The sequence below is a fragment of the Pongo abelii genome, chromosome 14 (genome assembly GCF_028885655.2).
Source record: "Pongo abelii isolate AG06213 chromosome 14, NHGRI_mPonAbe1-v2.0_pri, whole genome shotgun sequence".
NCBI classification, from domain to species: domain Eukaryota; kingdom Metazoa; phylum Chordata; class Mammalia; order Primates; family Hominidae; genus Pongo; species Pongo abelii.
The window spans coordinates 105,112,372-105,127,591 of record NC_071999.2 but is presented as its reverse complement, the minus strand read 5'-3'; the positions used below and the strand labels follow the sequence as shown (position 1 = coordinate 105,127,591).

Genomic DNA, 15,220 nt, shown 5'->3' with positions numbered 1-15,220 from the left:
TTATTCTGGGAGCAACTCTGTGCTTTTCTAGCTCATTCTGTTAAAAAAAAAAAAAAAAAAAAAGGCAAAACAAAAAACTGTCCTGTAAATATTGAGACTGGGGCTCTCAGGTATCTGTGCATCCTCATATAAGCCCTTTGGGAAAGGATGTCACCCTTTTTTCTTCCTTTTTAATTATGCCTGTGATTTTGTGGAACTTCCCATAAGACTCCTGTCCATATTTGCTGAAGGTAACTAAGAATTTCTTAGTGTCAAAGGCTACGTGTTTAACCTAAGTAATGATACTGACTGAAAATAATTTACCTTCTGTTATAATAGCTAGGAAAGGGCTTTTATCTGCCTATCTATCTATCTATCGATCATCTATCTATCTGCCTTTCTTTTTTTCTTTTTTTTTTTTTCCTTTTCTTTCTTGCAGGTGCATACCTTGGTAAAGGGCTTTTATTTTGAAATTATGTTTGTGCTGTGAAGATTTCTATCCAAATAGTTATCTGAGATAATAGCAATGTTTAGGTTTAATTTTCAGATCCATATTACACTAATTATGGTGTGAAATGTTTTTTTCCCCCTTCCCTTTTCAAATGTACAGATTTCTTAGCAGAATGGAAATGGCTTGTTTCCAAACATAGACACAGGACTGGTATGCTTTGAATGCCCACCTTGATGTTGGGCATTGGGTCTATAGAAAGTGGATACAGACCTATCTTTTAGCAGAAATATGATTTTAACTGATAGAAAAGTAGAAAAGAATGCCACAGCTATGAAAAAGAAAACTTGGCTTATTGTTGAGAAGGGCTTTAGTGCTTTTGGAGTATAAATCTCTTAGTATTGACTTGGACTTCGCTATAAGCCAAATAAATAAAACTATAGAAATTTAGTGGGAATAAGTTTGGCATAAAGTAGATGATTATCTGAATATGACTTTTAATACATAAAATCTGTGGAGAAATTAAAACAGAGCGTTCACTCATGCTATACTCTTCCCTTGTCAGTTCCTGTAATGGACCAGATAACTTTTTGTAATAATAGGGAAAAAAAACTTATATGCAAGTAATGGGTGGTTATTGGTAGGTTCCTATTTCTGTCTCCATTGACTGTTTTATTCATTCTTTTTTTTTCTTTCTTTCTTTTTTTCTTTTTGTTTGAGACAGGGTCTCGCTTCATTACCCAGGCTGTAGTGCAGTGGCCTAGTCACAGCTCACTGCAGCCTCGAACTTCTGGTCTCAAGAGATCCTCCCATTTCAGCCTCCTGAGTAGCTTGGACTCAGGTGCATGACACCATGCCTGGATAAATTTTTTATTTTTAGTAGAGACAAGGTCATGCTATGTTGCCCAGGTTGGTCTCGAACTCCTGGTCTCAAGTGATCCTCCCACCTCGGCCTCCCAAAGTGTATTTACTCATTCTTGAAACATTTATCGAGTATTTAGCACATAGCTAGAAATAGGAAGATGTATCTCCTGTTCTCAAAGGAATTTGCAATCTGGTGGGGTAAAGAAGGGCATGTGGGTACAGGAGAGTTTTGGATAATGGAGTCAGGGTTGACTAGCTGTTCAGACAGGTCTCGGGGTGGTTTATAAGGTCACCATGGTACAGGATCAGACCTCAGGTTTGCAAGTCCAAAGATGGGATTTGGTCACCCAGAGTGTTTCAGGCTCAGGGGAACTGACTTGTTGCAGTCAACCTCACAAGAGCACAAACCAGAATGTCATTTTATTAATATGCATTGAGAACTAGAATTCACAAGCAGATCAGAATACTATATTGGCTGTGCATTTTCTCCCAGTAGGAAAGTCTAAATGGGAAGCATATTATAAACAAGTGGCTCGGTGAGGCTATATTCAGAGCAAGGGCAACGAATTAGAAGACCTTAGCAGCTGGTGCTATCAAACATTGACCGCCCCATTGGTGCCAAGCCTGGTAGTCCTCCCCTCCCCCATGGGTCCAGCCTAATGGGTTCCAACCTTTCTTTCTTTCTTTCTTTCTTTATTTTTTGAGACAGGCTTTCATTCTGTCACCCAGTCTGGAGTGCAGTGGCGTGGTCTTAGCTCACTGTGACTTCCACCTCCTGAGTTCAAGCGATTCTCGTGCCTCAGCCTCCCAAGTAGCTGAGACTACAGGCGTGCGCCATCACGCTGCCTGATTTTTGTATTTTTGGTAGAGATGGGGTTTCACCATGTTGGCTAGGCTGGTCTCGAACTCTTGATCTCAAATGATCTGCCTGCCTCGGCCCCCTCAAAGTGCTGGGATTACAGGTGTGAGCCACCACGCCCAGCTCCAGCCTTTCTCTTAAATAGTGATAGAGACACTGACAGAATTGCTCCAGCCACGGAAGCCTGGTTCTTTCTGTTGGCCTATTCTTATCCCACATGTGGACTTTTAGTGTTGTTTAATTCAAGATTAGTAAGAATTCTAGGCAGTTTTTCCTTTGACTTAAGTTTTTAGTGCTAGGACTTAATGGATATATTTATTTATTTATTTATTGGCAAAGAGTTAATCTCATTCATTATATTTTAATTCTGTGCTTTGAACTTCCCAAGGGCAAGTTTATCTCCATGTTTCTCTTCGTTTTGTACTGAATATGACTTGTGCTCATCCTTTACAGTTTAGCTTAAGTTAATTTTAGCTTTCCCTCAGTGTACCTTTTCTTGATGTCCTCTTCTCTTCCTTACTGAATTTAGACTCCCTAACTTTTTTCTCTCATATCATCCTGTGCTTCTGTGCTCTTTTCTCTATACTCTTCTGTACTTATCATACTCTAATAATTATTTCCTCATCATCCTCTTTCATCAGACTGTAAGCTTTAAAAGAATAGTAACTATATTTTATTAAACTTTGTGTCTCCAACTGCAAGCTCAGTGTCTGGAAGAAAGTAGGGACCCAGTAAAGTGTGGATAGATGGATAGATGAATGGGTAAAGTAATATTTATGCTGAGTCCTTAAATGATCAGTAGAATGTTTTTCCTAAGACACTACAAACTACTCTCAAGATCCAACAGACATTTACTGTATCTTACTTGACTTCTTTCATGGCGTTGACTTGACTAGAAGGGTGACTGTGGAAATGAGATTGCAGCATAGTGTATCTCCTCAGTTCTTCTGTCTTAACTCTGTAGTGTAGCTAGTATTTGAAATCCATTTTCATGAAAATGGCAGTATTCTTCAGTACTGTAACTTGGAGATGTTCCTAGTGTCTTACAATCTTGTTTTGGTTTTCTGTTGTTGAGTAACAAACCATCCCACAGCTTCGTAACTTAAGACAATAATTTATTATTTTTTGCAATTCTAAAATCTGGTCAAGGCTCAGCTGGGTGGTTCTTCTGTTTTACACTGTCTGTAGGAACTGGAATGTCCAAGATGGTTCTTCACTCACATTGTGGTATCTCACCTGGGATGGCCGAGACCAGCTGGGGGATGGTGGGGCATCTTGTATATATCCTGTCTTTATGGCTACCTTGTACTTCCTGTCACCATTGTGGTCTCAAGATGGTAGAACTTATATGGTGACTGGCTTCCAAGAAGGAGGTAACGGAAGCTCCCAGTTTTTCTAAAGGCTAGATTTGGGCCCGGTGCGATGGCTCATGCCTATAATCCCAGCACTTTGGGAGGCTGAGGTGGGAGGATTGCTTGAGCCCAGGAGTTCAAGACCAGCCTGGACAAAATGGTGAGACCCCCCCCATCTCTCCAAAAATTCAAAAATTAGCCAGGCATGGTGGCTCATGCCTGTGGTCCTAGCTACTTGGGAGGCTGAAGTGGGAGGATCACTTGAGCCCAGGACGGCGAGGTTGCACTGAGCTGTGATTGCCCCACTGCACTCCATCCTGGGTGACTGAGTGAGATACTGTCTCAAAAAACAACAACAACAACAACAAAGGCTAGGTTTATAACTGATCATCATTCCTTCTATCTCATTTTGTTGGTGAAAGCCAGCCCATTTTCAGGGAGAGGGGAGACAGGCTGTGCCTTCTAGTGTACAGAGCACTATGCATAGACAAGGAAGGACAGCAGCCATCTTTGGAGATTATCTGAAAGAGATCGAACAGTGTGTAGTTCAAGACATGCATGAAAAAATAGCACTTATGCTACACTACGTGTGTACTAAAGAAGCACACCTAGTTTAGTTTAATTGGATGAAGTCTCTGGGGGAGAAAAAGGGCTCTGTCTGGTCAGAAAACTATTCTTTGTTAAAATCAAGGTTAGGAATTGATGAGTAATGGTTAATGTGTAAACCTCGTTTAAAAATGAGAAACATCGTGCTATCTTATCTGTTAAAACTCAGGTTTCTCTCCTCCTGTGGCACATACATGAAGCAAAAAAAAAAAACAATTCAGGATTCTCTTTAATAATTTAAAGTTACTTTTTTTTTTTTCTAAGTGAGAACATAATGGGACTTTGATATAGGAGAATAAAAAAGATCTATTTCCTTTTATTTTTCTCACCTTAGAGGGGTGTTTGGAAAAGTGTCCCATAATTAAAATTTCTTGAGTTGGTTATTCTACTGGGAAATTTTTGTCATAAATTTTTTCTTCTTAATGTTAGGATGAAGAGTGGCCTAGAAGTGACCCTAATAGTCCTATTTCTTGATGTGAGCTATTTCATGAGTGTTTTAAAAGTATGATAATTAGTTTCAAAAATCTTGAAAGACCCAGATAAATCAGATCAGGACACAGTAAGTGGGAACATAGAATGTATACTTTTTGAAGTAGCACCCCTCCTTCATAACAGTTGTGACAGTCTATATATATACAGTATATTGCCTTGTAGCTTTTTGTACAGATTGTGCCTGTCTTCCATGCTTATGGTCACTCATCTCTGTGGCATTTCACAAGAACAGATGTGTAATAAAGGTCACTGTTTCTTTGTAATACTTACAAAGAAGTCAGGACCCAGGAGGCTGAAGGAGTAAATAATTTACCTGCCAAGGACTTTGGTGAAGAACAGAATTCATTTCTTCCACTCCTTTAGAATGGGGAGCCTTATTCTAAAAATAGGCTTTAAGATTACTTTCAAAGATAGACACAGTGCAAGAAAAGAATAAATATAGGTGAAGCAGACACAACAGAGAGAGAAAATACAGGCAGGAAATAAATTGTACACAAAACACATGCCCTGAAGTTCTCCACCTAGGCTGGAGGGATAAAGGAGCAGAGGTTTGACCCAAAGCCACCTCCAACCAAAGGAAGAAGGGAAACTGCCAGGACCAATGCTGTGAGATCCCAGTGTAGTCATTTGCTATGAAGAGCTAACAGGGTAGATTCTGTTAGCAAAATGTTTGCTTGTATGCTGCTTTAATGACTATGATCTGTTTTTTTGTTTGTTTGTTTTTGTTTTTTGAGATGGAGTCTTGCTCTGTTGCCCGGGCTGGAGTGCAGTGGCACGATCTTGGCTTACTGCAACCTCTGCCTCCCGGGTTCAGGTGATTCTCCTGCATCAGCCTCCCGAGTAGCTGGGATTATAAGCATGCACCATCACACTCAGCTAATATTTTTATATTTTTAGTAGAGACGGGGTTTCACCATGTTGGCCAGGCTGGTCTTGAACTCCTGACCTAAGTTATCCACTCACCTCAGCCTCCCAAAGTACTGGGATTATAGGCATCAGCCACCACGCCCAGTCGACTATGATCTGTTAATAGTACCTAAGGGTTACAGTCCATAGGAGAAAAAAACTAGAATATTTCTTTCTGAAACCTGAAGCCCAGGCCGGGCATAGTGGCTCATACCTATAATCTCAGCACTTTGGAAGGTTGAGATGGGAGATTGTTTGAGCCCAGGAGTTTGAGACCAGCCTGGGCAACATGGTGAGACCCCATCTCTAAAGAATAAGGCTGGGTGTGGTGGCTCACACCTGTAATCCTAGTGCTTTGGGAGTCTGCGGCAGGTGGATTGCTTGAGTTCAGGAGTTTGAGACCAGCCTGGGCAACATGGTGAAACCCCATCTGTACTAAAAATACAAAAATTAGGCGGATGTGGTGGCACCCGCCTGTAGTCCCAGCTACTCAGGAGGCTGAAGCTTGACAATCACTTGAACTTGGGAGGCAGAGGTTGCAGTGAGCCGAGATCATGCCACTGCACTCCAGCCTGGGTGACACGGAGAGACTCTGTCTCAAAAAAATTAAAAAATTAGGCCGGGCGCGGTGGCTCACGCCTGTAATCCCAGCACTTTGGGAGGCCGAGGCGGGCAGGTCATGAGGTCAGGAGATCGAGACCATCCTGGCTAACACGGTGAAACCCCATCTCTACTAAAAATACAAAAAATTAGTTGGGCATGGTGGCGGGCACCTGTAGTCCCAGCTGCTCCGGAGGCTGAGGCAGAAGAATGGCGTGAACCCAGGGGGTGGAGCTTGCAGTGAGCTGAGATTGCGCCATTGCACTCCAGCCTGGGCGACAGAGCGAGACCCGTCTCAAAAAATAAAATAAAATAAATAAAAAAATTAAAAAAAAGAAAAGGAAACCTTAAGCATAGTTATTGAGGTATACAGGATGCTACCCCTGCCCTGTCATTTTATTTAAAAGAAGCATTTAAGCCTAATGAACAAGAACAGTTCTAATGTTCCTTGGAGGGGAGGTAGCATTCACAGTTCATAGATTCATTTAGCAGTTACTGATTGAGGATCTTCTGTGTGTCTAGTTATCTATGCTCTTAGGTGCTGGGGATGTGGCAGTGAACAAGAACAGATGTAAATGACAAGAGATGAATGGTGGTGATGGTTGCACAATTGTGTGAATGTACTTAATGCCACTGAACTGTACACTTAAAAATGTTTAAAATGGCCGGGCATGGTGGCTCACGCCTGTAATCCCAGCACTTTGGGAGGCCGAGGCGGGTGGATCACCTGAGATCAGGAGTTCGAGACCAGCCTTATGAACATGGAGAAACCCCGTCTCTACTAAAAATACAAAATTAGCCGGGCATGGTGGCGCATGCCTGTAATCCCAGCTACTCGGGAGGCTGAGACAGGAGAATCGCTTGAACCCGGGAGGCGGAGGTTGCAGTGAGCCGAGATCCCGCCATTGCACTCCAGCCTGGGCAACAGAGCAAGACTCCATCTCAAAAAAAAAAATGTTTCAAATGGTAAATTTATGTATATTTTACCACAATAAAAAAAGGCAGTTAAGGCAAGTAAGATGCTGTGTCGTGGGACTAGATCAAGCACTTAGGGGTGGGGTGTTAGGGACTTTGAAAGGGGCCTCTACCCCGCGGGAAGGGCTGAGCTGGAGGGATCTGTGGGCCCCTGATCCAGAAGGAAGCAGGAGCTGTGACCCAGCCTGGATTTGGAACTTGAGGCTGCCCAATGGAATCTGTTGTGTGTGACCGAAGGAGGCAGCTGCACTGGATGGGAGAAATTGGAGGGACTCTGTGGCTGCCAGGGCCAGCTGCAGGGCACACAGCTGCACTCTGAGGCTGGCACCTGCCTCCTTCACTTACCCAAGGCTTTTCCTCCTGTTTTTGTTTCCAGACGGCCATCCTGAGACGACAGGGTCGATACATATGCTCAACAGTGCCTGCGAAGGCGGAAGAGGAAGCACAGAGCTTGTTTGTTACAGAGGTAAGGCTCTTTCCTGCATTAATTTGCATTTTGAAGTCATTTTCCCCCAACTGCCTCCTTTTCTTTAAATTTCAAAATTGTCAAGAAAGTGTCAAAGGGGTAATTATATTTCTATGATGGAAGTTCAAATAGAATAATGTGAAATTTTCACTCTGAAACTTGGACAGAAATGTCCACAGGGGCTATTTCTTCTTTACATTTTTATTGTTTTTAAAACTTTATTTATTTGGAGGGGGTTATATCTGACTACAAAAAGTGAATTCCACAGAATTTATCTCATGGGCTTAAAATAAGGAGTAACTTATAAATGAATTCACTGGAAATCTTTGGGAGGCCTTGTTATTGATACTGTTTTTAAGGGTGACACACACATTTATGTATCATTTATTTCATTTATACATTTATATTTGCAAGTAATTTTTAACTAGTTTAGTATTCATGAAGTACTAGCTGGTAATAAGCAGGGTCTATCGCTAGTCAATATATATTATTATATATATTGATTACTATATATATTCCTAATCAAGATACGTTGATTAATATTATTTTTGTTTGAAAATACAAATAAAATTATCTTATGGAAGAAAGATAAATTATTTACTTTTTTATTTTTATTTTTATTTTTTGAGACAGAGTCTTGCTCTGTTGTCTAGGCTACAGTGCTGTGGAGCAATCTTGGCTCAATGCAACCTCTGCCTCTCCTGGGTTCAAGCGGTTCTCCTGCCTCAGCCTCTCGAGTAGCTGGGATTACAGGCGTGCACCACCACGCCTGGCTAACCTTTGTATTTTTAGTAGGGACAGGGTTTCAGCCTGTTAGTCAGGCTGGTCTCAGACTCCTGACCTCAAGTGAGCTGCCCACCTTGGCCTCCCAAAGTGCTAGGATTACTGGCATGAGCCACTGTGCCTGGCCAGAAAGAGAAATTATTACAATTTAGGTTGTTTGCTTTAGTTTTCCCCCTTGGAGTGTTTGTTTTTTCCTCCAGGTAATTTTAGGTAGGAAGGAATAATTAGATGTTTTAATTTTGTTTCTTTAAGTGCTCCTTCATTTAAAAATAATGATTTTTTTTAATCCTGGTTTTTCTAGTTGATATTTAGATCATAAATATGCCCATCAATAAAATTGCTTACTATAAGGAAGCTATATATACTCTTATAAAGACCAATTAAATAACAATATTTAATTTCCATTGAGATTTTTGAAAAATTAAATATAAATTAAAAAATTTTTAAGTGTGTTCTCTCATCTTTCTGAAGAAGTAACTTCCTGTCTTACCTCCTTTGCCACTGTATTAGTAAACTTAATTCCAGACAAATACAGCCAGATATGTTTGTGAATGTAGTTATAAATGTCTTTTTAAGGCAGGTAGTGGCAAACTATGACCTGCAAGCAAAATCCAGCCTGTAGCTAATTTTTGTAAATAAAGTTTTATTGTAAAGCAGCCAAGCTTATCTGTTTACATATTGCCTATGGCTACTGTCACCATGCAACTCAAAGTTAAGCAGAGATAATATGACCCTCAAAGCTGAAAATATTTGTGATCTTGCCTTTTACACAAAAAGTTTGTTGACCTATGTTTTAAAGCATGTGGCAAAATTATTAATTGCTAACTCAGTTCTCCCAGTTGATTAAAAAAATATGGTTTTTTGAAGGAGAATTCTCCGTTAAGTTATTTAATCACTGCAGGTTGAGCAATAACTGCTTCATCCTATGCTGCTGGAGCCAACATAACTGAACACTTTTGGGACCCTTCCACTTGGGTGGAGTGACCATCACTTCCTCTTCATCCTCTGATCCAGAGAATGACCTAATGGCTTAAAACAAAGCAAAACAAAGCAGAAAAAAACTTCAAAAACCTTTCAGTGTAACTTCAAAATATTATTGAATTTCACCAGTTTGAAATGTTAATCATATAATCAGTCAGTCACATTCCTGTCTTTCTGAAGGTACAGTTCTCTGGATCTGGCTTTCTGATGGGACTCTTTATCTGCTAGACTTTCTACATCCCCAGAGGGGTGGGGGTTGCTTGCCTAATTCTGTGCTTCTGCTTTGGAATTTGGCCAATGCCTGCTATGTAGATGGTCAACACTGGCTTGTTAAATCAATGAATCTCTAAATACTTAGCCAGATTCACTGTGGAGTTTTTTTTTGTATGTGCGATTCCTTATAATTATAAATATTTGAACATAATAAACTGTAATTATTTTCCCCATTTTGCCTAAGGTATTAAAATCTTGGCCAGGCGCGGTGGCTCACACCTGTAATCCCAGCACTTTGGGAGGCTGAGGCGGGTGGATCACGAGGTCAGGAGTTCAAGACCAGCCTGACCAACATGGTGAAACCCCGTCTCTACTAAAAATACAAAAAGTAGCCAGGCGTGGTGGTGTGCGCCTGTAATCCCAGCTGCTCGGGAGGCTGAAGTAGGAGAATCGCTTGAACCCGGGAGGCAGAGGTTGCAGTGAGCCAAGATTGCATCACTGCACTCCAGCCTGGGTAACAGAGCAAGACTCTGTCTCAAAAAAATAAATAAATAAAAATCTGGGCTCCATTCATAAATGCATTTATAATATATAAATTTATGCTGGTTTATTTAGTTTTTAATTGGGCAGGTATATTTTATGCTTCAGAATAGTTTTAATGTCCTGCAGGAGACTTGGTGGTACAACTTTACTTCCAGTGCTTGTTGAAAAACTGCTGTGGCTCTTTGAAGAGAATAGGATCACACCCACAAGACCATGTCATACATAGTCAAGCCTGACTACTTAGCTGTGCCAGTGGACCTAGGGGCAGTAGTGGGAAAATCCAAAACTATGGATTATTCTGAAATCTGACTGGTTTTGGAATGAAATTTTGAGTGTGAATGTATGATACTCGAAATGTGAAAATGCTTTGAGAAATCTAAAAAAATCATTTTCAAGATAAAATAGCATTTTAAAATATTCGTAACTACAGAGTAAAAAAATAAAAAATTTTGCCAGCTCCAAAATCTGACTCTGCGCTTAGCCGTTCTCTGCCATTTATTCCACCTCTGAGAATAATTTTAAAAACTTACATTACCTTCACATCACACATCACACCCTTGCCAGTAAAGTGCTTATTGTAGAGCCTGGCACAAAATACGCACTTGCTGCTGTTGCAACTCTTACTTTCATGAGTTTGGAGGTGGAGGGGAGTTTGCTTCAGAAGGCCTTCAGGCATGGCCTATGACACAGATAAAAAGGTTGACAGTAGAAACGATGAAGTGAAAGAAGCAGAATAGAGACGTTGTTCATGTTAGTTACAGCCAGAGTCAAATAAACTAGATAACGCATAAATATATTTATCTACCTATGTTTTCATTGATTCACTCATGCTTTTTTTCCCCCCCACACTGAAGTCTGCACATATATAGTGAAGTGCTGACTGGACAGAAGATCATTTGAACTAAGCTGATTTTAACTAAAATTCTTTAGCTTTTGATTTTGACTCATTCATATTTGAAGATCTGGTGGATGTGGCATTATAATCTTAGGCTTTATGCCCTATTGGAGGATCTTCATGGGTAGATGCAGAACAGACACCAGGCTGGCCCATTGAATCTGTCGTGTGGCGAGGTAGTTTGAATGCAGTCTGTGTAGGTTAGGTCACTAATAGAATCCTTGGCAGTGGAGGACTACATTACACTTTCTGTACACACACATGAAAATGTCATGGTCCTAACATTAATTGGAATGCAAATGTTTCTTCCTAATTATTTCACTCTTTTCCTTATGAATGGAAAGAAAAACTGAGGGCAAATTTATATGATAATATTAACTAACAGAGCTAGCTAGTTCTAATATTAGTAAATACCATGAAGGCGTCTTTAAGTTCACGCTTTCTATTCACTTTTATGTCATAGTAGAGGCCACATGGCTTTTTAAGAACCAGGTGCTTACTCTGAAATAGTCCATTGTTAGGTAAATGTCACAAGGTTAGGTGAAGTTGTCTCCTTGTAAAACCTGCTCTCAGATATTAATGATGATAACTTAAAGTGATACTACCCCCAAGGGTAATGTTTCAGTGGTTCAAAGTCTCAAGCTTCACAGGAATCTTTGGTGGTGGAATTTCAGGCATTAGCTAGTTGATGGGAAAAAATTTTTTTGATGTTTCTATGGGTATGCCTTCACAAACTTGCCTAAGTGTTTTCCAAAAATCATCACGTCTTTCTGTTTTTTATTTTCTATTTTTAAAATCGCCCTTCAATAGTGCATCAAAACCTATAACTCTGACTGGCATCTTGTGAACTATAAATATGAAGATTACTCAGGAGAGTTTCGACAGCTTCCGAAGTGAGTAAGCTATATTATACACATAGGGAAAAGTCTTTGTACTTGAAATGCTTGGGGGGAGGTATGTAACTTCATATGCAATCAGAGTAATTGGGGAAAATATTTCTAGATGGTTTATGTGTATGTGGTGTAACTATTGTTTACAGGGCCTTTGATTGTAAGACTCAAACCTGCTACTTTGGTATTGATAGGTAGTGATAAACATGTGGATGGTTTCATTATGTCCAGTGATTCTTTTCAGGGTACCACTGATACATAAATAGGTGAAATTTTTTCACTACGAAATATAAAACAAACAAAACGTAAGTGTACTGAAATATGCTGCAGTGCATTTTTTCCTTGAAAAGAATATTTTGAAGAAGATAATTATAAAGAGCATTTTACATTGAATAAATTTTATGTTTTTAAAAAAAGTAAATCAAGAAACAAGCATTTTTCCCAGTTAAAATTTTTTTTTTACCTCCTTTAATGTATTAACTTATTCTAGACTATACCAAAAGCAAGTGTATTTAGACTGAATAGTGGTGGTTAAAGTGAATCAGGGGTAGCTATGTATTGCCTTGACAGACTATCTGTTATAAAAGGTTCCATTTTGTGTTGCTTTAAAGGAATACCTGAGACTGGGTAATTTCTAAAGAAAAGAGATTTATTTATTTATTTTTATTTATTTATTTTTGAGACAGAGTCTTGCTCTGTCACCCAGGCTGGAATACAATGGCACGATCTCAGCTCACTGCAACCTCCACCTCCCAAGTTCAAGTGACTCTCCCACCTCAGCCTCCCGAGTAGCTGGGATTACAGCCGCGTGCCACCATGCCTGGCTAATTTTGTATTTTTAATAGAGACAGGGTTTCACCATGTTGGCCAGGCTGGTCTCGAACTCCTGAACTCAGGTGATCCACCTGCTTCTGCGTCCCAAAGTGCTGGGATTACAAGCGTTAGCCACCGCGACTAGCCAAGGAAGGAGATTTATTTCGCTTATAGTTCTGCAGGTTGTACAAGAAGCATAGCACTGGCTTCTGCTCAGCTTCTGTTGAAGACTTTTGTGCTGCTTCAAAATATGATGGAAAAGGTCAAAGGGAAAGTTGGCACTTGTGAAGAGACCAAAGAGGAGGAGGAACCTCACTTTATAACAACCCATTCTCTTGGGTCCTAATCCATTTCAGCAACAAGTAATCCCATCTTGCCAGGAACAAGAATTCACTCATTACTGTGAGAACAGCACCAAGCCTCTCATGATAGATCTGCCCCATAACCCACTAGGCCCAATTATGCAACAATGGGGACCAAATTTCAATTTGAGTTTTGGTGGGAATAAAAACCATATCCAAACCATAGCAGTTGGCAAATTGAAGTATACTTGATTTTGGGAAAATTGAAAGCAAATAGTGATGGATTATGTTTTAAAACTAACCATCACCAATGAAAATATTACAGACCTGATTAATGTATTTTTCTTTGTGTTTGTTACATCTTTGAGCTGGAACCTTTTATGCTGTTCTCAGTAGACCTAGCTGTTTGTTTTTCCTCCTTGTGTGGCTTTGCCACTCCTTAAGAATGTTCGGCCAATTCCCCGATTGCCTCTTTTTAAACCTCAGCTGGGAACACTCCCTCCTAGCATTATCTTCTCCAGATGGGTGTGCTCTTTAGTTCTATATTTACCCAATCCTCCCTTAGGGATTTTTTAATTCTTCCCATTGGATTGGCTTAACCCATCTTTGTTGATCCTCTTGTTCATAGTCTCAGGGTTGAAAGATATCAGACTATGTGATGTCGTATACTTATTATCTAATAGACTGCTGGTACATGTTCCCTCTTGGCATTAATGAGAATTTCTGAATGTGTGATGAGAAAGAGAGGGAGAATTGTAACGGTGGTGAAGAACACAGATTCTGTGTTCTGCCTCAGACAACTCTGCCCTCTGTAAGCCCGATTTTCCTCATCTGTTAAATGGCCTTAACAACAGTCACCAGGATTAAAGGATTAAATGAGAGGGCACGTGAGAAGTGCACAGGCCTGGCACGTCATACCCATTGAGTAAATGTAAGCTGCTATTGGTATTGGTGTCTTGTTTTTATTGTGGTTAATACCATCATTGTTATCGGTTTCAATGCAACAACTCAATCTTCCTTTTTTTCCTCATAAACTTTGTATTAAAAGTTATTCTACCAAGTCTTTGTTTATTAAAAACTAATCCACTTTCTTATTTTTAGTATGCCTGCTAACTCCCCAGAAGCTATGCTTTCTTTTCCACATAGCTTTTTGGAGCTTTCTTGCTCAAGTCTCTTGGCTTACCCATCTTGAAAAGCAAGGGCATAGATGGTTTTATTCTTTGTCTGAATAAAGAAGCTGTGCCATCTTTGGATTTAGTAAAGTCTGGGCCCTCTGATGGAGGAGGAAATGCAAAGCCTCTTCCTTGACTAGGCATTTCTAAAACAAATTTTCTTTGTTGTTTTTATAGCAAAGTGGTCAAGTTGGATAAACTTCCAGTTCATGTCTATGAAGTTGACGAGGAGGTCGACAAAGATGAGGTGGGATACCTGCTTGCTGTTGCTTCTCTTTTCACTGTAGATTTAAACATCAATTTTACAGACTTGGAAGATTAGTTAGAAAATTACCAACATTTAGCCAAAACAGGCATTGGAGTGTTACATGAAACGGGAATAATTTTTAAGAAATGTTATTGATTGATTGGAATAAGGTCTCTGTTTCACCTTTACTGCTTAGCATTTCATGTTCTCTTGGTTGTGTTTATTTGTTCTGAGATCATTTTCAAAGACTTGGATCAGATCTGGCTACACTGTTAAAAGATATCAAGATGACTTAGACTTTGAATTTAGGTTGTTTTTCAACAGATCTCGAAACAGCTGCCAGCCAGTAGATTTAAATGGCTATTTCTTCAATGATTGCTTTTAGTGAAGTCTGATTTTATCAAGCCCACTCCCCCTATTCCTAGAGAAAAGCTCATGGCTAAAGAACTATATAAAGGGAGTAGGGCATTGAGATGAGTCTGCCCACTGAGTGAGGGAAACCTCGCAAGAAGACAGTGCCCATCTCTGCATTTCTCATCCTCCGCATTGATTGTTAAGTGTCCCATTGTGAGTTTATGTTTTTCCTTCTTTAAAAAAATTTTCAGCTGAGTTATAACATTAGCCACTCATTAAGCAATGTGCATGTAACAAATGATTTTAGAAACTACTTTTAAAATAATTCTAAGAAAAATTACTGCTCATTCAAAATGAACAATATATTGGGAACTTGGAACTGATTGGCATGAATAGTGACAGGAGGACCAATGGAAATATTGCATGTAAGGGCATACACTAAACTGTAAAATCCTAGATGGTAAATTATTTCTATTATTT

The 15,220-nt window shown here is 39.8% G+C and overlaps 1 protein-coding gene across 33 annotated transcripts in view; it reads left to right on the top strand.

Annotated features, from left to right (window-relative positions):
* DOCK9 (dedicator of cytokinesis 9) overlaps window positions 1-15,220 on the top strand; it is a 298,314-nt gene that overhangs the window by 149,303 nt on the left and 133,791 nt on the right. For all 33 annotated transcript variants that reach the window (XM_054528568.2, XM_009248745.4, XM_054528579.2 and 30 more), the window contains 3 exon segments: window positions 7,458-7,547; window positions 11,773-11,855; window positions 14,317-14,386. In XM_054528568.2, the coding sequence (XP_054384543.1) occupies window positions 7,458-7,547; window positions 11,773-11,855; window positions 14,317-14,386 (243 nt within the window).